The following is a 26,855-nucleotide window of genomic DNA, read 5'->3' on the forward strand; positions in this document are numbered from 1 at the left end:
AGACTTCAGGAAAGAATTGAATGGAATTCTGTAAAAGTGTAAAGTGTTAGCTGTTAATATCCGAAAGTCATGCCTTGCTAGGAAGACATTGGTTCTTTAGGAATCCTGACCCAACATCACAAACGTCTTTCAATGCATCTGCTTTTTAAGTCCATTGCTGTTGGGCTCAGTACAGAGCGGGAGCTTGGAGAGAAGGTGTAGCTGCCCTGGTATACCCACATTTCCCACAGTTTTCCGACATCTCTATGAAACCTGGTAGAAATTGTTCCTCAGAATCGGTGTATCACATTGGCCTGGCCCTTTAAGGACAGCACCCGGGCGCCCGCGGGTGTTTTCCATCAACTTCAGGCGTCCCCGGGGGCGGGGCTCGCGCGGGATGACGTCACTGCCGAGCGCCGGGCGCGCTCCTGCGGCGGCGGATTCAAACGCTCGGGCCGGCGAGGCCTCGGGCTGGAGGCAGCTGCGGGTCGGCGGGCTTGCGTTCGCTCTGCCCGCGGACGGTTGCTTCTGTGCGGCGCCGGGAGGACCTCGCCGGCCGCGGCGGCCGGTGCCTGAGGCGGAGCATGGCGGTCGCGGCCACCATCTCTCAGAGGAAGCGGATCAAGCGCAAGGCTCCCCGCGGCTTTCTTAAGCGCGTCTTCAAGCGACAGAAGCCTCACCTTCGTCTGGAGGCCAGTTGCGACTTACTGGTGAGTTCCCTGCCTTGGGGGCTTGGAGCGGGGCCGGGCCGGGCCCGGGGGCGGGGGGAACCCCCAGCCTCCATTCGCGCCCCCGGACCAGCCCGCTCTTCCAGGCCTGTGTGTCGGGCGCGTCCCGCCCGGACCTGACGGGCTCGCCCCGACCCCGCACGGACGTTCAGATTCCCGGCGCTTGGAGTCCACGGAAATGTAGATATCGGTGCCTTTTATTTTTATTTTTATTTGGTTAATCTAGGAGGCGATTAGCCGCCTCAACGTAAGGAGGAAACTAGCGATGAGTTCTGCTTATCGCTTTTAAATGTCGCTGTTCAGGAGCACATAGGGAACCGAGTGGAGTGCCCTGGCCCCAGGAAGAAGGTTTCAGCCGCTTATAAGGGGGCTTTGGAATTCTGGCCGGGCCATTTTTATTTAACTGTTGTAAAGGCGTCGCTGACATGCCTTTTTCCCTTGCTAACCAGATAGATTGCCTGGTTTTCTCTGCCGGAGCTTGCTGACTCCAGAGCCCCGGTCCAGACGCGTGTTTGTAAGCAGCTTGCTCTCGGCTGTGAGTCCCTTTTCCGACCGAGACAGACAAGCACGCCTGTCAATGCGCTTTTCGAGCCAAACCACCGTCTGGCCCATAGGACCTGCCGCATCTCCCAGGGCTGGCGCGCAGCCGGCCGAGCCGCTGTGAAGGGCACGCAGGGTTTGCATGCCGAGCGCCTGGCACAGGCACCCCCTGGCAGCGTGAACACGGCTTCCCCAGGTCTCACCACGGGGGATGCCTGCGGTGGGTTCCACGAGCTCGTTGGGTAAAGGAGGCATTCATTATAGGCGGGTACCTCATTTTCAGGAGATCAAGGTCAAGCATTGGTGCCCAACAAGGACATCATAGAATCGTCTTCATTTTTCCTTTCTTTGGTCTCTGAAGTCAAAACAAACTTTTTGTTTTGTTTTGTTTTGTTTCTGGCTTGAAAAAGTAGCCCATCTGATATCTCCTACCCTCCTTTTTTTGTTCCTGTATTAGATCCCATAAGAAAAGACAGTATATATTGTTCTGTTTTGTAACCATCTCTCCCCCAACCCCCACCTCTACCCCTCCCAGTGGTGATGTTAAAGGTGGCACAAGTGCCTTGGATTAAAGTGAAACTGATTTACAAGCCATTTTTAAATATATATATTTGATTGATTTTTTATAGAGAGGAAGGGAGAGGGATAGAGAGTTAGAAACATGATGAGAGAGAAACATCGATCTGCTGCCTCCTGCACATCCTCTACATTCCGCAGGCTGACGCCCTATCCACCGAGCCAAACCGCTTAGGGCTACGAGCCATTTTTAGGTATTTTTTTTTTCTGGAGTTTTCATTGGTCCTGGGGTCCCAAGTGGATGGGGAAGAAATGTACCTGCTTAAGGATATCTAGGAGACTGTTGAATAGATTGGCAAAAATTTCTCAAGTAACCAGCTTCCTCTTACATTCATACCGATCTGCCCCAAAGTGACTCATGAACAACAGGTGGGATCCAGGTGGCCCGGGCAGGAAGATGGGCTGAAATTCCAAGCATTTTCAGTGGTAGGGGGAAGGAATTGCTTTAGGCCACTATCTATTCCTGGGTCGCATGCTTTTCTTTGGCTCTTATTTGTTCTTCACTCTCTGTGTATGCCATGCACCTCCCTGGTCTCTTTGCTTAGCTTAGGGTTTCCTGCTTGCCATTGACACTTCATAATCTTACCCAGCAGATGTCCCACATCATCCATAAACCTTTCTACAATGAAGGCAGTCTGCTCTGACCTATTGTTTTCTGAATTTTGATAGCAGAGAAGGTGTACATCATACAGTGTAGCTATTGGTAATTTGACACTATTCACTAAGAATTTCATATGCCAGTGTTGTCTCTGACTGTGGTATGCAGCTTCTTCAGGGGAAGGAACTATACTGATCTCTTTTTGTGTCTCCTGTTATCTTTAACACAAAACTAATCCACTTTTATGTTGTGTTTTATATATGATATTTCTTCTCCCTGAAGAATGTCCTCACTCCACTCAGCAAACTCCAATTCTTTCAAAACCCAGTTCAAATACCACTTCTTCAGTGAAGCCTTTCTTAATCTTCCTAGAAAGGATTAACCTTATTTTACCCCATCATCTACTGTCACACATGCCTTTAATTTCTTTATAGGTTTGGTTCTGCCATTGGCCTGGGAAGTTTGGGACTATTGTATTCCTAATGTTTAACGTAACACCTTGCATATTCTGAGTGTACAGTTAATATGGGACTGCATGGAAAAGAGACTTATTTTTGACAGTCTACCCTTTTTATTTTGCAATCTAGATTCACAAGAAGTGGCAAAATAGTAGAGACTACTGATGTATCTTTTACCCAGCTTGCCACAATGCTAACAACTTACTTAACTACAGTCCTTTGTAGAGTTTTTAATTTTGTTCTGTCTGCTTATATTATCTATTTTAAATAATTTCTTAAAAGTTGACTTAAAGATTATTAATAGTAGATATGATTATTTTGATATTGTTAGATAATAAGTAATGACCTTTGTACATATACTTTTCAACTCAGTAAATCTTCAGAATTTCAATTATTACCTTTTTTTTTTTTGAATAGGTCTTTCAAATACCTGGTTAAAAAAAAATCTTTAGACCTTGAATTATATATTGAAAGATGATTAGCCTTAAATATGTTGTTTTGATTTTAAATTTTAGAAAAATTTTAAATACATAAGTTTATTTGGGATCAGAAGCAGGAATATTTGTTACTTAATAAAGTTCTACATAAATTTTGATCTAAGGATGCTTTACAATAATGTTATTGTCTGTAGCCTTTGGTTAGCCTTACATGGCCTTGTTTCATGTATTTCAATAACTAAGTCTTATTTGTATGGAATCTAAGATGAACCTTAGATTATATATTAAACTAGATCCTGTTACTTTAAATAAAAAAAAAAACCAATTGATTTAATCACAATACTAAATTAGCACAACATTAAATTTTGTTATCTTTTATATTTCAGAACATCACTATTTTAAAAATACTTTTGAATTTCCTCTTTTAAAGGTGCATCTGAACTGTTTACTGTTTATTCGTCGACTGGCAGAAGAGGCCAGGACAGATGCTTGTAAGAATAAGTGTGGAGTCATTAAAGACCAGCATGTACTGGCTGCAGCAAAGGTAAGGCCTAATTTTTTTAAAAATATACTTTTATTGATTTTAGAGAGGAAGGAAGAGGGAGAGAGAGACAGAAACATCAATGATGAGAGAGAATCATGGATCGGCTGTTTCCTGCACACCCCACACTGGGGATCAAGCCCGCAGCCTGGGCATGTGCCCTGACCAGGAATGGAACCGTGACCTTCTGGTTCCTAAGTCCACACTCAACCACTGAGCCACGCTGGCCAGGCATGAGTTTCTTTTCTTGAGCAAGAACTGACTTTAAAAGTACCACTTGGTTCATCACTTCTGCCTGATTTAGATTTTTTTATTCAGCTTTGTCTACTCAGTTGACAGTTAGCTTTTCATGTTAATTGGATTTAATTAAGGAGTCAGATTTTCTTTCTCTATATGTATATTATGGATTACTGATGCAAAGGTTCATGGCCACTGATTTATTACTATTTAGGGGAAAATTAATGTTTGACTGTAATCTATAGGCTTTGTAGTGGATTATATATAGTTGAGAAGGTTATCACCTTGAAATTTATCAAACCTTCTTGATCATTTTGCTTTTCTAATTACCTATTTGTTTTTCTAACTGTATTTTGCGTGACTTATGACTCAAATTACTTATAAAAACAGAGGAGATTGCTTCTTACTGGTAGTTCTATGTAATGTGAGAGTATGATGCCTAGGGCAGAGTTTTTTCCAAATATGTTCCTGAGATCATTTCCACTTGATGTTAATAGATGCCGCACCATGAAAAGCTTCTGGTGTCAAGATACATTTAGATAACATACTATACCTCCTTGAATAGTCACAATGTTATTATGTATATAGAGTCTGTTTCTATATATAGAGTCTGTTTCTATAGTCACAATGTTATTATGTATATAGAGTCTGTTATTATGTATATAGAATATGCAAGAAATTGGCAACCATGGTTGACTGGGAGTGATGTGGGGGAGAGACTTACTTTTGACACTGTATGTCTTTGTATACTTTTGTTTTAAAATAATTATAGACTGACTCACAGAAAGTGCATAAGTAGTATAGAGAGTTCCATGTACTTTTTGTTCATCTTTACACAATGCTAACATCTTTATATAACTATAGTTATGTAAAGTTTTAAAAGGTTATGGAAAATATAGCAGTAAAGAACCTTGTTGAACTCTGTTTAATTTAGCATTTTGTAAATTTGAATACATAATATACTCAGCATTTTGAAAATTCATTTGAGTACATAGTACTTCCTTTTGTCGTATCCATGCTAACATAAAACAGAGAAGTACTAACTTAGGGTATAGACCTATTTGGTGGCATAGAGCAAGCCTAGAAATGTGCATGCCCTGCCATTTTTTTTTAGAGGTTTCAAATTTTCTTACAATTATAAACATCCTAACAAGATTCTAGACTATTAAAGTCAGTTTTTCTGTAGGTAAATCAGGGTTTAAGAGCTTGAAGAATGTATGTATGTATTTTAAATTTAGGGTTTATTTTTATTAACAAATGATAGGTATGCTTAACCTAAAAGTAGGTAAGTTCTTTAAAAAAAATTTTGGATATATTCTGGTCTAATGCTTCCTGTCTTTTAAGACTAAAGATCTGTTGTTTTATTTCTGTCATGGACTATATGTTTTGAAAATTGTCTACCTAATAAGCTTTTCAGCATTAGACGACTAGTTTTGGTCTTTAAATTGATATAATTCCAGAACAAATGTAAGAAATATGGTGTTGCAATGGGTTTGTATTGCTTTATAGTTGTTAAATGCCCAATTTATAAATAGGATTTTAGAATTTTAGAACATTCTATAACTCCCAGGATTACTAAATTGTCTACAAATGTTAGAAACCATTAATATGGACACTTTTGGCTTACAATTGAAGAAATTAACATCTAGAAGTGACTATAAAACCAGATTTTGAGAATCTAGGCACGTTTTACATTATTCGAGAGAAATAGAAGTCTCAGACCATTTATAAGGCAAAAGGATTCCCTAATCATCTTCTGTATTGGGTTTTATAAATTCAGAGTCTTACATATTATAAACATAGGAATATTTAACTTTTTGTTGAAGAATTATGTTTTATTTGCTATAGGTATAATATGAATCTTCATATTTTTTTCTCCTTCACAGGTAATGCTAAAGAAGAGCAGAGGTTAGAAGTCAAAGAACACATTTTTGAAATTTATATGATGAATTTTTTTATTTTAGTTGGTAACAGATCGTGAAAGCACTTTTACATATTAGTTAATATTGTGTATTAAAATATTGGCTGCTTGAGGGATGTGTGCATTTGTGTATTCTTTTACTGGCATTGAAACATCTCAAACAATATCTAACTATATTTTTTAGTAATTATATTTCATTCCTTTTAAATGGACTCAAGTTCATTTTACTTTTGCTTGATTGGTATTGCAAATGTTTTGCATATTAAAAATGAAATCTTACTATATGAAGTAGCCTGAAGAGATGTATTTCTTGAAATTAAGCTTATAAGTATTTACCTTTACATACAATTAACTATGGAATTAATTTAATCTTTGAAAAAGTACAATATACAATCAAATCTAGGTCCATTTAAATAATTTAAACTCCTTTTTAAAAAAAATTCTTTATTGTTGAAAGTATTACATATGTCTCCTTTTCCCCCATTGACCTCTCCCCAGCCACTCCCACCCCCCAGCACATGCCCTCACTCCCTACTGTCTGTGTCCAATGGTCATGCTCCTGTGCATGCATACAAGTCCTTTGGTTTGGTTGATCTCTTACCCCACCCCCACCCCCACCCCCACCCTCCCCTGCCTTCCCTCTGAGATTTGATGGTCTATTCGATGCTTCTATGTCTCTGGATCTATTTTTGTTCATCCACTTATGTTGTTCATTATATTCCACATATGAGTAAGATCATGTGATATTTATCTTTCTCCGACTGGCTTATTTTGCTTAGCATAATGCTCTCCAGGTCCATCCATACTGTTGCAAATGGTAAGAGTTCTTTCTTTTTTACAGTAGTGTAGTATTCCATTGTGTAGATATACCACACCCATCTGCTGATGGGCACTTAGGCTGTTCCCAAATCTTAGCTATTGTAAATTGTGCTGCTATGAACATAGGGGTGCATATATCCTTTCTAATTGGTGTTTCTGGTTTCTTAGGCTATATTCGTAAAAGTGGGATTACTGGGTTAAATAGGAGTTCCATTTTTAATTTTTTGAGGAAACTCCATACTGTTTTCCACAGTGGTTGCACCAGTCTGCATTCCCACCGGCAGTGTACGAGGGTTTGTTTTTTCTTCACATCTTCGCCAGCACTTGTCATTTGCTGTTGATAGCCATTCTGGCAGGTGAGAGGTGGTACTTCATTTTCGTTTTGGTTTGCATTTCTTGGATGATTAGTGACTTTGACCATGTTTTCATATGTCTCTTGGCCTTCTGTATGTCTGCTTTCGGAAAGTGTCTATTTAGGTCCTTTGCCCATTTTTTGACTGGATTGTTTATTTTTCTTTTGTTAAGTTGTATGAGTTCCCTGTAAATTTTGGAGATTAAACCCTTATTGGATGTAACATTAGCAAATATGTTCTCCCATGCAGTGGGCTCTCTTGTTTTGTTGATGTGTTTCTTTTGTGGTTGCAGAAGCTTTTTATTTTGATGTAGTCCCATGTGTTTATTTTCTCCTTAGTTTCCATTGGCCTTAACAGTAGTCGGCAAACTCATTAGTCAACAGAGCCAAATATCAACAGTACAACGATTGAAATTTCTTTTGAGAGCCAAATTTTTTAAACTTAAACTATATAGATAGATACATTGTTATTAACTTAATAAGGGTACTCCTAAGGCTTAGGAGAGCCACACTCAAGGGGCCAAAAAGCCGCATGTGGCTCACAAGCCACAGTTTGCCGACCACGGGTAGGAGATGTGTCAGTAAAGATATTGCTATGAGGTATGTCTGATATTTTGCTGCCTATGGATTCTTCTAAGATTTTTATGGTTTCCCAGCTTACATTTAACTCTTTTTTTTCCATTTTGAGTTTATGTTTGTGTATGGTGTAAATTGGTGGTCTAGTTTCATTTTTTTGCATATATCTGTCCAATTTCCCAACACCATTTATTGACGAGACTGTCTTGACTTCATTGTATGCTTTTGCCTCATTTGTCAAATGTTAATTGAGTATAATGGCTTGGTTGGTATTGCAAATGTTTTGCATATTAAAAATGAAATCTTACTATATGAAGTAGCCTGAAGAGATGTATTTCTTGAAATTAAGCTTATTAAGTATTTACCTTTACATACAATTAACTATGGAATCAATTTAATCTTTGAAAAAGTACAATGTGCAGTCAAATCTAGGTTCATTTAAATAATTTTAACCCTTTAATGCCTTTGTGAATTGCATTACTTACTGAGTTGTACTCTATGGTATTTATATACCACAGTTTTTGTACAACTATTCACCCATTGAGGGCCATTTGGCTATTTCCAGTTTTTTACTATTACAAATGAAGCTGCTATAAACAATCATTTATGAGTTTTTATACAGATACAAATTTTCATTTCTCTGGGATAAATGCCCAGGAGTGTGATTATGGGTTATATGATAAGTATATGTTTAGTTTTTAAAAAAGAAATAGCCAAACTATTTTCCATAGTGGCTGTATCATTTTATATTCCCATCAGCTGTTATGAAAGATCCACTTTCTTCACAGTCTCATGAATATTTGGTATTATTTTTTATTTTAGCTGTTCTCATTGGAGTGTGTCTCTTTAAGCTTTTAAATTTGCATTTCCGTAATGGCTAATGGTGTTGCACATATTTTCATATGTTTATTTGTCATCCACTTTTCCTCTTTGGTGAAATACAGTGGGGCCTTGACTTACGAGTGTCCTGACTAATTTTTCAAGATATAAACCGTCTCTCGGCTGATTTTTTGCTTTGAGTTGCGAGCTAAAATTCGGGTTACGAGTTAGCTTCAGATACCCCACTGCTAGTTGGCACAGCGAACATCACAGTGAACGCCACAACATCAGCCCAGCATCACGTGTCTCACTCCTTCACTTTAAGATTTGACATACGAGTAATTTGAGTTACGAGCTCTGTCACGGAACAAATTAAACTCGTAAGTCAAGGCCCCACTGTATTTCTTTTTTGGGGGTACATTTCCTGTTTGGATCTTTTTTATTGTTTTTTTGTTTTTTTATAGCAAAGGTGGAGATTTATTGAAGAACAAGTACAGACTCCTACATGGGGAGAGGGAAAGAGTCCCACAGAATGGACTCCCACATGCGGAGGGAAAAAGAGTCCCTGGGTCTTTTGTTTTTTAATGTTGAATTTTGAGAGTTCTTTATTCTAGGTATGGGCCTCTGTCATTTAATGTGGTTTGAAAATATTCTACTGTGTAGCTTTTCTTTTATTTTTAATGGGTCTTTTGAAGATCAACAGTTTTTAATTTTGATGAAGTCTAATTTATTGGATTTTTTTTTTTCTTCATGTATTGGTGTCATGTTTAAGAACTCTTCACCAAATCCTAGGTCCTGAAGATTTTTTTTCTATTTTATTTTTTTACAGGTTTTATAGTTTGTTTTACACTTAAATATCTGATCTATTTTGAGTTAATTTTTGTATAAGGTGTGAGGTTTAGGACAAGGTTCATTTTTATATTTGTAGATACCCAATTGTTAAAGCACCAAGTTTTGAAAGGGCTATCTTTTCTTCATTGAATTTGTTTTTCACTTTTATCACAAATTCATTGGTCATATTTATATGGGCTATTCTTGGGTTCTGTATTCCACTGTTTTTTTTTTTTTTTCAATCCTCCACCAGTAGCATATGGACTTTATTAAAATAGCTATATAATTAGTCTTGAAATTAGTAGAATGATTCCTCGTACTTGATTCTATCTCAGAATTGTTTTGGCTTTTCTAGTTCCTTTGCCTTTCCATAGAAGTTTTAGAATAATCTTGTTTGTATCTATAAAAGAATCTTGCTGGAATTTTCATTGGCATGCATTAAATCTGCATATCAAGTTGGGGAGAATTGGTATCTTAACTGTATCAAAACTTCTAGTCCATGTATGTGGAATATCTTTATATCTTTGATTTGTAGTTTTTACTTTTTTCATTTTATTTCTGTTTAGAGAACTTCCTTTTGTCATTGTTTTAGTGTAGGTCTGCTGGTGACAAATTTTCTTAGTGGCCTTTATTTGAGAATGTCTTGATTTTCCCATAATTCTTGAAGCATATTTTTGCTGGATATAAAATTTGGGGTTGAGAATGTTGTTTTTTAACACTTGAAAAACTTTTTAACCCTATTTCTTTTTTCTTTCCTTCTGGGTCTCTGATGACACAGATGTAAGATGTTATTTTATAGTTCTACAAAGTTTTGCTTGTTTTATTTTTAGTCTATTGTTCTTTGTTGTTTAGATTGGCTAATTTCTGTGTTTCATCTTATAGTTAACAGATTATTTTCTCTGTCTTCTCCCTTTTGCTGTGACCCATTGAGTGGTTTTATTTAATTTTTAGTTATGTATTTTTTAGTTTTCAGAGTTCCTTTGAATGTCTTCTTTATATCTTTGCTGAGACTTTCAATTTATTTATTTATTTATTTATTTATTTATTTATTTATTTATTTATTTCAAATGTGTTTGTAATGACTCATGCATTTTTATGATGGCTGTTTTGAAATCCTTGTCTCATGATTCTAACATTGTGCCATCTTGGTGTTGGCATTCATTTTTTATCATTCAGTTTGAGATCTTGAGTCTTTATTATGAGTGATTTTTTTATAGCACTTTAAAAATGTTATTCCACATCTTCAGGCTTCCATTTTTGAGAAGTTTGTAAGTCTTAAAGCAATATGCCCCCCCTCTTCTCCTCACCCCCCACTATTAGTTAAAGCTTTCCAGCAAAACCTTTTTGGTTTTCAGCAATCTTATTATGTTTAATTCCCTTAGGCTTTGTTTTGTTTTGTTCATTTGTTTTCTTTTTTTAAAAAATCTCTTTTATTGAAAGTATTACATATGTCCCCCTTTTTCCCATTGACCCCTTCTAGCCCGCCCCCACCCTAGGTCTTCACCACCCTATTGTCTGTGTTCATGGGTTAGGCATATATGCATACAAGTTTGTTGGTTGAGCTCTTCCCACCCAACCACCCACTCCTGCCTTCCCTCTGTAGTCCTTCTTATTCTGCTTGAGGTTCCCGAACTTTTTTGAAATGGTGAGATGGTGTCTTTCACCAGTTTTTGTGTGACCTGATTATACATTTTTAGAAATTTGCATGAGTTGGACTAAAACTAAAACTAGGATATCACAGAATAAAGAAAAATAATGTTACCTGTGTGTAAAAATATATGTGTTTATAATGAAAATAGGCTATTCTAAAGCTACTGTTTAGGGATTTCAGTAACTAGTAAAGTAAGAAAAATGTCTGTTTTTGTTTTCCTTAGCTCTGATCCACAAAGCATTAAATAAAAATGAGCATTTTTATGTTTTTGGCTGTATGAGTTTCCCCACCATATTTTGTGGGTGATGAAATTTCTTAATAGTGAAGTCCAGATTTCTGATTAAGCAATTTGTTCTTAGTGGGCTTTTAAATCAAATTTTATCTCTGAGCTTTGAGAGTTAGGGCTGCCAAGATTTGAATGAGGAGGAAAAACATTTTGATCCCTACTGACATTAAATTTTAAGACTTTGTAGTTGTAAAACATAAATACTAAAAGTAATTCAAGTTTGAAAATAAAGTTGCAATTGTGTTATTATTTTTATTATATTTACTGTGCATGGAAAAATGCAATCTAATATAGGTATGGTATACAGTTACATTTGAGTTGTATTATAAGTTCACGTTAGAGCCTTAAAAATTTGTTTTGTAAAATTTTACTCTAGTTTTTTATGTTACCTTACTCTATATTATAAAGCCCATAATATCAAAATAATACATATATTTCATTAGTTTCCTCACATAAACAGTTTGGTTAATGAAATAATGGCAATGTGTAAGACTATCCAAAATTTTTAATTATTTTAGAAAATTTATTGATGCTTTGTACTTGAAGTTGAAAGTTAAACATTGAAGTTTCTATTTTTTAAATTGTCATTAGTATTTAAATATATTATACTTATAAATGGAAGGTACTTAGCTGCAAATCCCAGTTTAGAGGTGCTTAGGGAATGGGAGGGGGCAGCAACCCAATCAGTACCTTGATTACATTTCTCTAACCCAGCAATTTTGTGCGTAGAGTATCGTGTTGCAAAAATAACTGTCCTTAGATTTGTATTGTAATTGAACTGTTAAGGTTACCCAGAGGGAAAGAACATACCTAAATCTAATGAAATAAACTCGTTTATTTTCAGTGATATGTATACATTTTTGGTTAATTTAGATTTTAACTGGGTTAAGTATTATTAATCATACCTGCATAGGTGTTTAGATCCAATAATACCTTTATGAGTGTTATCTTGTGAATAGTTTCTGATTTTGTAAATATATACCATACATTCAAATAATCATGTTGGGCATGTTTATTTATTTAGCACTTTCTATGTGCTGATCATTCATGTACAGTGAAAGAGAGACAATGTCCCTGCTTTCAAGTTTACCATCTAACTAGTATTTACTACAGAATTCGCTTAAATATGTGTGGTTTATATCTGGGCTCTCTACTCTCTTACAGTAGTCTGTGTGCCTGTTTTTTATGCTAGTACCATGCTGTTTTGATTATTATAGATTTGTAATATAGCTTGAAATCAGAAAGTTTGGTGCTTCCAGCTTTATTCTTTGTTAGGATTGTTTTGGCTATTTGGGATCTTTTGCGGTTCCGTACAAATTTTAGCATAGTTTCTCCTGTTTCTGTGAAAAATGCCATTGGGATTTTGTTAGGGATTGCATTGAATCTGTAGATCACTTTGTTTGGTATGGACATTTTGACAATATTAATATCCTTTCCATCTAAGAGCACAGGATATCTTTTCATTTATTTGTATCTTCAGTCTTTTTAATCAACATCTTACCATTTTCAGTGTTCAGATCTTTTCCCTCCTTGGTTAAATTTATTCCTAAGTATTTTGTTGTTTTGGGCACGTTGTCTCTCTGAGCACAATCAAGATTCTGTCATTAAAGGAAGGAGAAGCATATATTAGGTAGGTATTTCTGGCAGAAAAGTTGTTTTATAGAACCCATTAATTCTACCAAAAAATATATTAAATCATAAAATTAAAAACCTTAACCTATTGGGCTGGAAATCTTTCTGTTGTTTGAATACTGAATCAAGGACATTTGGTACTGGTTTTGATCCGAGTACTTTCTCAGACTGTGTGGCCAGAGGAACCCAGAATATACCAACGAGAAATGGTAGAAAATACATGTAGTCTGAGGACCAACTTATAAATATGAAAAATAGTATATAAATATGTGATTTCAAACATCTTTAAATATATAATGTATATACCATGCTTATAGTTTGTTTTTGTTTTTAAGAAAGAGAGGAAGGGAGAAAGACATCATTGTGAGAGAGAACTATCTATTGGTTGCCTCCTGTACACGTTCTGACTGGGAATTGAACCCGCAACCTTTTGGTGTACCGGGACGACGTTCCAACCAACTGAGCCACCCATTCAGGGCCCAATTATATTTTCAAATGTGCATTATTTTGTTATATTACTTGTGATCTCAGATGAAGATAAGCTTTCGAATTAAATGATCAATATGCTTATAACAATTCTATAATAGGAAATAAACATAGCCAGATAGATTATCAGATATATGTAGTTACACTTTGTTCCCACAAATAATATGTGATGTAGGTGCAAAATTGTACAGCTAAAGATATTTCTAGTGAGATCATCAAATTGGCAAAATATTCCTGAAGGTTTTAAGAATGAGGTTCTGAAGGTATGCGTTATTTGAAATATATTTTGGACAAGCTTCTAGTGATGTAGAAGTTAAAAGGTCTAGCCAAAAGATTGAATCACTGAAGAAGTGCAGAAAGAACCAGCAATAAACTTGCTAAGTGTCCTTTCTGGAAATGCAATCATTTCATTGTTACTCACATAAGTCTTCTAAAGTGCTTTGGGATACTACCAGTAATATAGATTCTGTGCCCATGAGTAATAAAATATTACTCTTAGTCACTTGGAATTTTAAATGTTGCTTTATTTCTAGATACAGTAGAGTCATTTTTCTTCTTGGTTTCCAAGGAAATCCTCAAAATAATTGTATTTTCTTTTTATATTATTACAGTTGAATAACTGTGTAATAATATTTCACATGAAAAATGTACAAGGTATAAATTATATCAAAAAATTTTTTTGAATTCTGAAATCTTGTTAATAACAGAGTCCTCAAAGACTTTTTATATGTAAGGAAAATAATTTTATTACAAAATTAGCTTTATTTTAAAACTTTCAACAACCAGAAGAAATTAGATGGGCCACTAAAAGTTCTTAGTCTGTGGACAAGATAATAAATATTATTTCAGTACCTCCTGCTTTTAGCGCACTAGCTATGCTGGCACTATGCTAAAGAGTGAGGGACATAAAAATCACTAAAACATATTACTTGCCCTTGAGAAGCTTATAGTTTGAGCAGATAACAAAATAATTCATGACAGGACAGTTTACTGATATGTAAAACCATTCCAGCAATAAAAAAAAAACACCATGCTGCTGACATGATTGCCTATTTTGGTTATTGCTGCATAGCAAATCATCCTAAAACTTTAACGGCTTAAGACAAAAGCACTTTTATTTCTCATGATTCTGTGAATTGGCTGGGTGGGGCTCATCTGGGTAGTTCTGTTGCTTTTACTTGAAGTCTCTTATACACTGCAATCAGATGGTAGTTGGGCTGGGATGGCCAAGCCAACTTCTTCGTGCACATGTGTGAAGGTTTTAGTCTCCAAGTGAATTCTCTCTTCCCATAATGTCTTATTCTCTAGATTCTAGAACATCTTAATGTGGCCTTTTTTCTCCTGTGGGTTAGCCTTATATCACGGAGTAGGGCTCCAAGGGTCAGGAGGTGGAATTTTTAGTACTCAAATCCTGGAATCAGAAGTACTATCCATTTTCACCCATTTTATTGATCAAGATAGTCACAAGACCAGCCTGTGCTGGTGGGATGGAGTCGGGGAATAAGTTCTAGCTCTTGATGTGAGTAACAGCAGATAGCTAGTGGAGGCATTTTTGTGGGTCATTTGGGAGATTAGTTACCACAATGCCTGGAGTAGTGGTCCAGGTTTTAATTGCTGTGGGAGTTCAAAGAAAGATGATTCTCTGAGTTTGGGTGACTAAGGAAGTTTCCAAAGATTAGCTAAGGCTTTACTTCTGAGTTAAGGCTGAGCATAGAGGAGATGGCAGAGAAGGGGTGTGTGGTGGGTATTGTAGGACCTGCTATAGGTAGAATAGCATGCAAAGTACACAGGTGGAAAAACAAAGTCATTAGGTTAATAAGAGTTCTAATAAAAAATTTTAAAAGTTGTTCCCCAAAGCATTGCTTGTTTCAATTACAATAGAAAGAACTGGTGAAATGCGTAGGAAGTAAATGCTTATGAAAGGCTGATAGTTCTAAATAGGGAGCATATTCTTCAACCATAGCAAAGCCAGTGACCCTAGAATTGAACCATTATGAGCTTAGCAGTAAGATGGGGAAATTTGATTTGGAAGAATCCTCATTCATTCCTACAGCAGACAATGAATGTCATCTATGAGTTAAACACACTCAAAATGACTTGAACTATAACCCTGAAATACAAGGAGTCAGCATTGGGAAGATCTGCTGGCAGAGTTCAACACTGAGCACACACACCCTAAAGAGGAAGTAAATGTAATGTATTCAAGGAACAGGAATAAAGTTGGCCTTGCTGTAGCTGTTGAAGAAGAGGTAAGGCCAGATAAGGGTGGCCTCTGAATCCATGATAAGGACGTAGGAGTTTTTTCTGAGTGTGAAGGGGAGGTTGGGGCATGTTCTAAGCGGGGAAGAAATGTGGCTATGATTTACCTTTTATAGGGATCATTTCTCATTCTGGATAGAAGGGAAAATTACAGAAGAGCGCAGATAGGAAGATGCCAAGAAGCTATTGCAATAATCCGCAGCGATAATGGCAAATTGGAGTAGGTGGAAGTGGAAATACTGAGAAGTTGGATGCTATCTGCCCCTCGCTCCTTTGTCTAGCCCAGTGGTCGGCAAACCGTGGCTCGCGAGCCACATGCGGCTCTTTGGCCCCTTGAGTGTGGCTCTTCCACAAAATACCAGCTCTTCCACAAAATACCGACTTCTGCGCATGGGCCACCAAGTTTCAATCGCACTGTATGTGCACGCCCGCATGTGGTATTTTGTGGAAGAGCCACACTCAAAGGGCCAAAAAGCCGCATGTGGCTCGCGAGCCTTGGTTTGCCGAGCTGCAGTTTGCCGAACACTGGGCTAGCCTGTCTTTGCTCTCCACATATTGCCCCTTTCTTAATTCATTGTAATAGTTGGTGAGTGCCTGTCCTTGGTCCTCACAGCTCTTCACTTCTTTTGCCTCTAGCCCTCTTTTCTCTCCTGCTTTACTTTCTTCTCTATTGTTTCTTTCCCATTTTTTTCTGTTTTTTTTTTCCATCTCATCCCTTTCTGATTTTTCCCTCTTCTCTTCCCCTCTTCATTACTTGAGCTATATATAGGCCTTATAAAGATCATCTTACTCTCATTCAGTGATAGACTAAACCTTGACTCCTTTGAAGAGGCATATGAAGGGGCCAGTCTTTTCTAGTTTATCCAGCCTGGGAAATTTACAATATTCTGACCTGGTCTTTCTTTTTTACAGAGGGGACTGTGGAATTAGCTCTCTTTGTAGCTTTGGCTAGCACTGGAAAGGCATCAAATTGTAGTGGCTCATTAAAGGAAGCTATCAATAAATATACATGTCCTGAAGCTGGAACTGGCTGAGCTACTAAGCCAGTTTTGATTTGGCTGTACTTCAGAATCTTGCTGTGAATGAGTGAATGAATGAATGAATGGAAATAAAATTTTCTGGTCCACACAAGGCATCTATCCCTGTGTACATGGCTGAAAAATTTATACCTTAGTGGCTTTCACATCCTAGATAAATGCTTTGGACCTAGGCGGACAAATGGGCCAGGCAGCCCACATTCCTCCTGGGACAAATGGGCATCTTTCAAGGTCAACATATTTCTGACTTGGGATTTCAGCTATCTCTAGTTTTGTATATTGTTCCATTAGTAACAGTCGGCCTCTCCTCATTCCTATCATTAATGTTTAAAAGTAGTAACTCAGGAACCAGCTACATCTCCCACTCACAGTAATAAAGTTGACAGGGCAGGGGCTAAGGACAGCTAAGAGAACAAAACCAGAGTAGATACTGCAGCTGATGTCCAAGAACTGGGCATTTCTTGGGAATTCACACAGAATTTCTGGGGCTAATCCTGTCATACAATTTATACGCCTAGCTGTATTGTTAAAATACTTTATTCTCTAAAGGCAAACTGAAAAGCTCAAAATGCTTCTCCGTGGTCATAGGAATTGGCAGCAGGAAAGTTCCACGTGGTGAGTAAAGTGCCCCTGATACAAGGAGAGACAAGCAGAGAGGTGCCTTCATGGGACAGCCTGGTGCACCTGTGCGTTTGGGGTGGGCAGTGATTGGTGCTTTGGTTCTCATTTGGCAATGCCACCATGGGATTAATTTACTCTGTGCATGGTTCAGCCTGTGTGCACATATTTGTAGGTAAGGGTGATGTTCTACTTTTGTCAAGGAACACCAGCAATACATCAAGTAAATGAATTATTTTATTTTTAGATTCTAGGATTTGAGGACAAAGTTAGGATAATACAATGCAGGGTCTTTACCCTAGTGGTGTGCAGAAAGGGGGATATGTGAATTGGGGAGAGCAGGAGAACCCTTCAACCCAGACCTCTATTCACAAAGATTATCACGTTTAAATTGCTATTTTTCAACTAAAGTTATGTAGATGATTACAGAGAGACACAATTTTAGAAAAAAGATGTGTCCTTTTATGGAAACATTCATCCCCAATTGACTTCACTACATGTTCATCAGGTTATTTATTCCCCGGCCCCTATTACAAAGAAAAAAAAGGCCAGAGGTAATTGCTACAGAATGGAGGTTTGAGTTGCTACTATTCAAAAATTTTATTTTAAACCTTGGTAAATGTAGCACGCAAGTAGTATCACTGTCTACTTAATTTAAGTGGTGATGTGGCGGAAAGGGCCTAGTAACAGCTTCTGCAGCATTGCTACAATCAGTTGCAGAAGGTGATAGTTAAGTACAGTGCCAATTTTTTAGACAGTGTGAGTCTGTTGTACCACAAAATTGGGACAGCTAGGAAATTTTCTAAAAAACACACTTTTAAGAAATATACTTTAATCCATCTTTCAACTTGCTTTGCATAAGTAAACCACATGCTAATACACCGCTCACTTTAAGAGTACTTATCCAGACATCACAAAGTCAGTTCCAAAGTCTAGACAATTTCCAGTCCCTCTGTCAGAAAGCAAATAACAACAAAAGACTTATTCCAAACGTAAGTCAACCAGAACCTTGGAGAACCTTCACCGTAACTTGCTTTGCACAACTTCAAGAAATTTTGTGAATAACTCACAGTGGGGAGGAGCACATCCCCCCTAAAACTGAGAACATATTGCCCAAGTTACACGTGCTGACAAGGTAAACATCTGCTTAAGAATTCTTTCAGAAGGGAAAGTGGTATGAAATAACCAGGGGATGCTGTCCCCTCTTTGAAACCCCAAATTAACTACAGCCTTGGCTGTACCCAGGACCCTCAGGATCTGAGCACTATGCATGATCTCATCTTTGGTTTTAAGAAAATGGAAGCTTAACTTTTCCACCAAAATACTTGTAATTGTTAACCTGCTGGAATGAAGGTAGGCGTGGGTATGGGTGGATGATAGGTGATGTTAATTTATGATTCTTTTGTACTTCTTGCTATGTATACACTTGTCAGCTGACTTCTAGTGACTCCACATATAGGCACAGTTATGTCTATATTCATTTATTTTCTTCCAAAGAGCACAAGATGATTGATCATTTATGGCATTTTTCCAGCATGGATGCAATTCCCAGGTAATTACTATAGTGCCATGAAACCAAATTACACCAACTTCAGAAGTCTTGCACTTAGCCATAACCCCACACCCAGGGGTCATTAAAGTTAAAATGTCCCTTGAGTTTCTTTTTAACCTTAAAGTTAATTGCAAACACTACAGATGGAGATAAAATAAAAATAATGTACTGGCCTTAAATACTCTCTTCCTGAATAAAATAAAGTTATGATGGTGAGATTTTTTATCACAGTGCTTCAGGATCCATTCTTGTGATATTACCTGGTTCGCACTGGGTGCAAACACAGGAATAGTAATTAATCTTATGTTGGAAGTATGAGCTTAAAGGCCTGAAGAAGAGGATCAGAGCTGTGTGCACACAACAGGCTGCAGAATGTCAGACATATTTATGTGGCAATTTGAAAATATTCCTGATTCTCATAACTATACTCCTTGGAGGAAAAGGAAATTCATCTCATATTCTCTTTTTAAAAGTAAATTTTTATTGATTTCAGAGAGGAAGGGAGGGGGGAGAGAGAGAAACATCAATGATGAGAGAGAATTATTGATTGGCTGCCTCCTGCACGCCCCCTACAGGGCACTGAGCCAACAGTCCTAGCATGTGCCCTGACGGAATCAAACTGTGACCTCCTGGTTCATAGGTGGGTGCTCAACCACTGAGCCATGAGGGCTGGGCTCATGTCATATTCTTTATGGAAGAAGGTTATGTATAAATAAGTCTGAAGAAGAAGCAGGAGATGTTAGCTACTATTGTTTTAAATAGAAATACATTGTATATAGAAACTTAAAGAATTTGACCCTATATCAAATGTAGAAGAAAAACACTTTATTTAACTATAATAAGCATAGGCAAAGCACCAGCTTTGCACCAAGTCTTCTCTGGGTGGAACAGTGATTATACAGGTAAGAAACACTCTCCAAGGAACTTGCAATGCATGAAATCCACAGTCCAGGTTCCCTTAATCCTAGGCAACATTTTTTGGGTTGCTGTTGAAAAGTTTTAAAATTAAATTGTGAGGTGGAGACTTTGCTTTTTTCTCCTTATAAGGTGTTCTTCCCTGGAAAATGGGAAAGTTCATTGGAAGAACTTGGGAGGAGATTTTGCTACTACTGGAGCCTGAGACCTATGTTACATGTGCCTTGGGAATAAAGGAAAGATACTGGTCTCCAGTGCTGTCAGGCTGGCCTTTTAGGTGAAGTTAATGTGCTTGATTTTTATTATGCTTCTCTGCTTACCCTGAAACCTACACTGGTATATTCCAACCAATGTGGTCTGAATTTCATCCAAAATTTTAATATTTATCCGTGCTAAACTCAGTATTGCTTGATTCGTCAAATTTGTTGCAAATCATTACCAGTTGTACAAATACATTATTTACTCATAACTGGTAAAAACACACTGTCATTAAATGAGTCGACATACTCAATGTAATTACCTGGCTGGGAGTCTGGGTAAGTGTGATTATTCTGGAGGAAGAAAAATAAGAAAAAAATAAAGTATAATTTCATGGAAACTATAATCTTTGACAGTTATAAAGGTAAGCATTTTCTAAAACTTTCATTGTACCAATTTTTATTTTTCTCTGTTCCTTTTTATAAAGTCCCTATAAATTGAAGTTTGGATGGATGTATTGAAATATTTCACTCAAAGCTTGGCACTGATGCACTGTACCTAGTTTCATTACCAGTTCCAGATGACCCACCCTCCCAATTGAGTTCGTGGGTTGTGCCACCAAACCCTAAAGTCATGGGGAAGTGACTCATTTGCCAGGGGAAATGCTTATGGCACAGCTCCAATCTGGAACAGAGTCTGGCAGTTGATTTCAGCTTGGAGCAGAGGCAGAGAAGGAGCCAGAGTCCAGACTAAAGCTGCAGTAAGGCTGTCCAAGTACTGGAACATCCTCCAAGATTCACAGGGCTGTTCTCAAATTTTGTATTAAACTGAAAGTAATGAGACCTTATATCTGGTAATGATTTAATTTGGCATTTAGTGATGAGCAATGACCCTGCTCTTGTCTTCATGGTCATAGCAGGATGGCTCTCTGCTTTGGGTTGCACTGTCATAGAAGTCATGGAAAGGACCAACAAAGAGGTTAATAAATTCTACTCTGGCATGTGAATCATGTCTCAGGTGTCTCCTTGAGATCATAGGCAGGGGGCACCCAGTGTCTTAACTCTAGCTTGTCACATAATGCATAGTAGGCATAAGAATATTTCACTCATCAACTTATTTCATAAGCATTTACTCCTACTATGCAATAAGTATGATACGCCTAGTATACAGGGTAAATAGCAGTGGCCTCCACAGTTATGATACCAGCATCAAGAACCTGCAATCTAGAGTTTGTTGCATATATTAATTTTTTAAACGTAAAAAATTTATTTAGTTTGTCCTGATATAGCAATAGCATAGGAACTCTTGAGTCATTGTTATTTAGTGACATTAATCCATTCTGCATATGTTGACATAGGACCTTCACTGGCATCCAAGTCACTTCTGTTGCAGGCAGTACTGCCCTTAGAACAAGGCCGAAGGGGCCTCAGCCCTGGCCCTTATGCTTCTTTAGCGATCTAGTTGATGACCGGTACTAGCCCTGATAGAGCAACCAGGAACCTTTAACATCCTGAACATCTCTTAAGACTAACATTTTTCAGACCCCGAGGAAATGCTCTTCCACTTTTTTTTCTTCCCTGCTGTGTTCTTGAAACAAAAGGCAACTGTTCTGAGTGTGGTGAGTCTGTAGATTGTGCTGCTGCTCTTTTGAGATAGATGCAGCTTCAGGGTTTAGGAAAGATCCCCCCACCCCCACCCAGTTTTATTGAGATACGCTTGGCATATAACTTTGTGTAAGGTGTACAACAAATTGAATTGATACACTTATATGTTTCATGATTACTACCACAGCATTAGCCAACACCTCTATCACCTATTTGAGTGGAAGAAGTATTTAGTTAGATACTTGTTGAATCTTAGATAGTTACTGTGGCGAGCCAGCACGGCCATGGCACACTCAGCCCCACGTTGGGCACCTTATGTGCTGAGCCAGTTCAGCCAGGTTCGGTGAGCCCGAGTGGGGGCAGTGAAGGATGGAGAAAAGACAGACGAGAAGAAAGCTGGGTCTGGGTGGGACGCTGCCCTCTGATGGAGAGCCTCTCTGATGGAGAGCTAGTGACAGCGCCATGGACTACAAGCCGTGTCTTTATTTTATAGCCAGATTCCATGAGGCAATGTAAGGGTGTGGTCAAGATGTGTACAACATTCTTGTGAGTTTTGATCCTACTCAGTTACGTGCACCTGAATCTATCAAGCCCACATCACTCAGGCACGTGGGGCCACGTGTTTGGGCCATAGGTTCAAGCTTACAACTATAGCTGTTGGCTATAATTGTGCTGGGAGGGCTTTGCCCTCCAAGCTGGGACTTGCACATGGCCATGAGAGGACTGTGCCTTCTCATTAGTCCGAGGCTTGAACCTGTCCAAACACTGTAGCCATTCTCCACAAGTGACTGAAATAAATTCTTATTAACAAAGTTTCCTAACATCTATTTTTTATTTTTGCTGCTTTTGTGTTTCAATTTGATTCTGAAGATGCTCACAAGTTAGCATTGTATTTACTTTGCATGAGGCAGGTGAAGAATACTGTGCAATATTTAAAAATTTATATTTCATTTAAATTTATATATGTAGGTCTACATATAATATGCCTAAAGCATAATATCAGTTATAGCTAGATTGACACTAAGTATTAGAATTGCTAATAGTTTTTTTATTAAAATATTTAATACATTTAATTTTTTTATACATTTAATTTAAAAAAAAAATTTCAGCATTTAAATATTTTACACTTAAGATTTTGATGTGAATTATGATCTTGTCCTTCACTTCCAATAGGGAATTTTGAATATTTTAGAAGAAACTAATTTTGAAAATATGCATGTGAAATAATTTTTAATATTTTGATTTTTAAAATTACCTTAATTTACATTTTTATAAAAATATCTCTCTATATAAAAGCCTAAGCGACCATCTGACCATCTGGTAGCTATGACACACACTGACCACCAGGGGCAGACACTCAATGCAGGAGCTGCCGAGCTGTGGTGACGTGGCAGCTGGGGTTCTTGGGTGATACACCCAGAACCAGAGAGGAGGGAGCCCGATTCTGGGGTGCATCACCTGAGAATCGCCCTCTTACAATCTGGGACCCCTTGGGGGATGTTGGAGAGCCAGTTTCGTCCCAATCCCTGCAGGCCAGGCGGAGGAACCCCAGCAGTGCACGAATCCAGGCACCAGGCCTCTAGTGTTCATATAATTTATGATTATATTTAAAAAAAATTTTTCATTACTGCCCTTGCCAGATTGACTCGGTGGATAGAGTATCGACCTGTGAACCAAAAGGTTCCAGGTTCTATTATGGTGAAGGGCACATACCTCGGTTGCAGGCTCAGCCCTGGTCGCATCGATGTTTCTCTCTCTCTGTCTCTCCCCCTCCCTTCTACTCCCTCTAAAAATCATTGGGGGAAAAAAATCCTCTGGTGATGATTGACAAGAACAAAACAAAACACTTAAAAAAATTCTTAATTACCTTTAAGACTAAACAATATAATAATTATTTATCTGAAAGGAAGGTAAGAAAAATGATTTAAAAAATAAAGAATGATGCCTGGCTTGTGTGGCTCAGTGTTTGAGCATCAACCTATGAACCAGGAGGTCACGGTTTGATTCTTGGTCAGGGCACATGCCAGGTTTCGGACTCCATCCCCAGTAGGGGGCATGCAGGAGGCAGTGGATCAATAATTCTCATCACTGATGTTTCTCTCCCTTTCCCTGCCTCTCTGAAGTCAATAAAAATATATTTTAAAAAAATAATGATATAGTTCTTTATTACTCAGTCCATCCACAGACCACTTACATACTATACTTATTAAATTTAATTTTCTCTGTTATAAAGCAAAGCTATACATTTTATTTTTCTGTTTTGAAATATTTGTCAATATAGGAAGATAGAATTTATTTTAATGAAAAGTTGCCTTGACTTATAATTTAAATATATAGAGTGTGATATGTTAGCCTCCATTTGTAGTCTTGCCCAGGCTTACAAATGCTAGAGTTTACCAGGATGGTTGGTTAGTTGGTAAGGCTTCACAATGTTTCGAACATTTTATTTTACACAAATTATTGAAAATTGACATGATTTAAGCAAAAATCTTTTAAGGGCTTACTTTAGCTTTATGCTGCTGTTTTTCTAGCTTCCGGTTCTCATGGCCACCCTTCAGCACACTGTTGCTGCAGGTTCCTTGCTTGGCAGGAGCTTTGTAAGAGCGGCCAGGGCTGCAGAACTGCATCCATCTCTGCTTTGCCCTTCCGCCCACCTCTCTGCTTCTAACCTCTTCTCTTGACTGGGCTTCCCAGGCTGTATTTTATTGCTTTTGCTCCAGGATCTTTTTCTCTGATTTGCCCTTTGTATTGCTGATGTCTTTGGGCAGTTGGCCAGGTTTTAATTTGGCATCACCTCAAAGTGCTGCATTTGGTACCATCTACTACACACTCCTCCCCTCAAACACCTTCCTGGCCCATGCTCCCTAGTCCCCCAATGACCAACCTACGCATTTCCATATTAGTAAGAAGAAGAAACAGTTGTAAATAAGCTAAACTTTCATATAAACACAATTCAATTAGTTAAAATCCATAAATGTACTCTTGAAATATGGGATTTTATTAAAGGTAAAAGTGGTTTTACCTGGGGAATGAGATACAGGAGTAGGGGAAGTAGTTAATCATTTTAATCCATTCTGTAGACTTTGATTTTTCTTTTTTAACCACAAACACGATCTGCATTAAGTTCAATTAATTTTTGTTTGGCCTTCTACCCTTTACTAATAGAAGCTCAAGTCCAGTCTGTGTGGTCAGATAGGAAACAAAGGCTTTCTTCTTTCCTACTTGTGACACCTGCTTCAATGAGGCTGTTTCACTGCCTCCCAGTTGTAAAACAAACGCAATGTACATCAATGGGAAGAGAAACTTCCCGTGAGGCCAGTGCTGTCAGTGTTGTCAGTGTATTGCAATGCCCTGCCCTCTGCTCAAATTAGCACTGGCTGTTTGTTTTTTTTAAATGTTTTTATTGATGTTTTAGAAAGAGAGGAAGGGAGAGGGATAAAGAGATAGAAACGTCAGAGAGGAATATAATCGATCAGCTGCCTCCTACATGGCCCCTACTAGGGATGGAGCCCGCAATCCCGGCATGTGCCCTGACCTGGAATCTAACTGGGACCTCTTGGTTCATGGGTTGACGCTCAATCACTGAGCCACACCAACTGGGCAGCATTGGCTGATTGAATAAAAGTAACAAAATGTCTTATACTTACACCCTGTACTATTTGACTGTATTGGACTCTGTGCTCAGAACATAATGGTCATCAGTTCCATTAGTCAATTCCCACTGTTCTTTGGATTCATTCCTGTACACCATTAGTCAGTGTGCATATTCCTGTATACTGTGTTCTATTTTCATGGGCCTATATTTCACAGGTAGGCAATATCTTTCAACATATTAATGTTTATTTTTCCAGTCTGCTTCTAGGTAGATACTAGGGGCATGAAGATGAATCAGACATGGCCTTAATACTAGGTGAACTCATGGTCTAGTAATAGTAATTATAGTTTATATTGATAAGTATTGTGGTTGGTATATAAATAAACTGTGGGAGCACAAAAGTGGGAAGCAGCAAGATTAAAAAGGACATTCTCCACTTGAATAAAACAGACTTTAGAATTTAGTAGTAATGCCAGTAAGCATGATTACTAATTTAAAAACAATGATAATTTACCACACATAAATTATATGTTTTTAAGTGACTAAGTAATTTATTTAGAGATTAACTTAAAGAACTTCGTGGTTAGTAAAAGAGTAAGTCCAGACTATGAATCCTTAATTTCAATTATGAATTAAGTAACTAAACTAAGAAAATGATTCTCTAGTTTTTCCTCCTTAGAAATAAATCCTATACCTTTCTACTTTCCACTGAGAAACTGTCCTAATTCTCCCAATGACAGAACTCTACCATAGTCTTTCTAGACATGAAATCTATGTATTCCCAGACCAGGCCACATCCTGGCTACTGTCCTAAATGAATCACAGTTAAAAACATAAACTCTGAAGTATGTAAAAAAAAGTTGGAGGAATTAAATACAAATTTGGTGTTTTATATCCAGTATACCTTGATTTTGGAAATTATATGCAAATTCTACAGAGAAAAGTTGCTATTTTTTTAACCTTGGTTTTCGAACTAACCTATTATAACAACTTTTCTGTCTTCACCATATAAAATAATATATATTAAATGCCTTCAAAGGCAGTTAGTGTGCTTGTCATTTTCTGAATCAGCAGCTAAAGTGAGAAAGCAAACATACCTTAGAATTTTAAATATGTCATGTTCAACACTGCATATCCTGAGTTGCCCAAAGGCCAGTGCACAATAGGGACTTAAATATCTGCTCAATGACTACATGGAAAAGAAAGTATTCAAAGAATTTCTCTAGATTTGATAATTATGGCGGGAGTGAATGAGTGGTAAAGTTATAAATCTCATTCTGTTTTCTAATAGCACTGTTGTATGGACAGATGCAAAGAAGATGTGAATTGGTCAATAATGTAATTTGGGAGGCGGGGTTTGGTTATGTGTCTTCCTAAACAAATACCTAACAGGTTTCCACCTACTCTGTGGTTTACACAGACTTCCAAATCAGAGAGTAGACTTGATCTGGATTGTTAGTTCATATATAATCCAGAAGGGCTAGCAAAACTGCCCATATCTACTTTCCTAAGTGCCAACCACATGTGTTTCTTCAATGTAAGCTTGAATTCTAGACATTATGAAACGTATTAGCCAGACCCCCTACTGACTTTTAGTAAACAGAATTGAG

The 26,855-nt window shown here is 37.7% G+C and overlaps 1 protein-coding gene across 2 annotated transcripts; it reads left to right on the forward strand.

Moving 5' to 3' along the window:
- The first annotated feature begins 392 nt into the window (after positions 1 to 392).
- Positions 393 to 6,127, forward strand: CENPW (centromere protein W). 2 transcript variants are annotated; one of them, XM_036318298.1, is made up of 3 exons: positions 393 to 689; positions 3,747 to 3,860; positions 5,981 to 6,127. In XM_036318298.1, the coding sequence occupies exons 1-3, from the start codon at positions 564 to 566 to the stop codon at positions 6,005 to 6,007; spliced, it is 267 nt and encodes an 88-aa protein (XP_036174191.1). In that variant the 5' UTR covers positions 393 to 563; the 3' UTR covers positions 6,008 to 6,127. The 2 variants fall into 2 exon arrangements, with proteins under 2 accessions (XP_036174191.1, XP_036174192.1); XM_036318299.1 differs by lacking the exon at positions 5,981 to 6,127 and having other exon boundaries at positions 3,787 to 3,864.
- Positions 6,128 to 26,855: the final 20,728 nt, after the last annotated feature.

This window comes from Myotis myotis, unplaced genomic scaffold (genome assembly GCF_014108235.1).
Source record: "Myotis myotis isolate mMyoMyo1 unplaced genomic scaffold, mMyoMyo1.p scaffold_m19_p_7, whole genome shotgun sequence".
Lineage (NCBI taxonomy): Eukaryota > Metazoa > Chordata > Mammalia > Chiroptera > Vespertilionidae > Myotis > Myotis myotis.

What these genes read in the sequence shown, in the direction of transcription:
- CENPW (XM_036318298.1), top strand. Translation starts at nt 564, where the DNA reads ATGGCGGTCGCGGCCACCATCTCTCAGAGGAAGCGGATCAAGCGCAAG. An exon ending in AGGCCAGTTGCGACTTACTG is followed by an intron (nt 690 to 3,746) that starts GTGAGTTCCCTG and finishes CCTCTTTTAAAG; the next exon opens with GTGCATCTGAACTGTTTACT. An exon ending in ATGTACTGGCTGCAGCAAAG is followed by an intron (nt 3,861 to 5,980) that starts GTAAGGCCTAAT and finishes TCTCCTTCACAG; the next exon opens with GTAATGCTAAAGAAGAGCAG.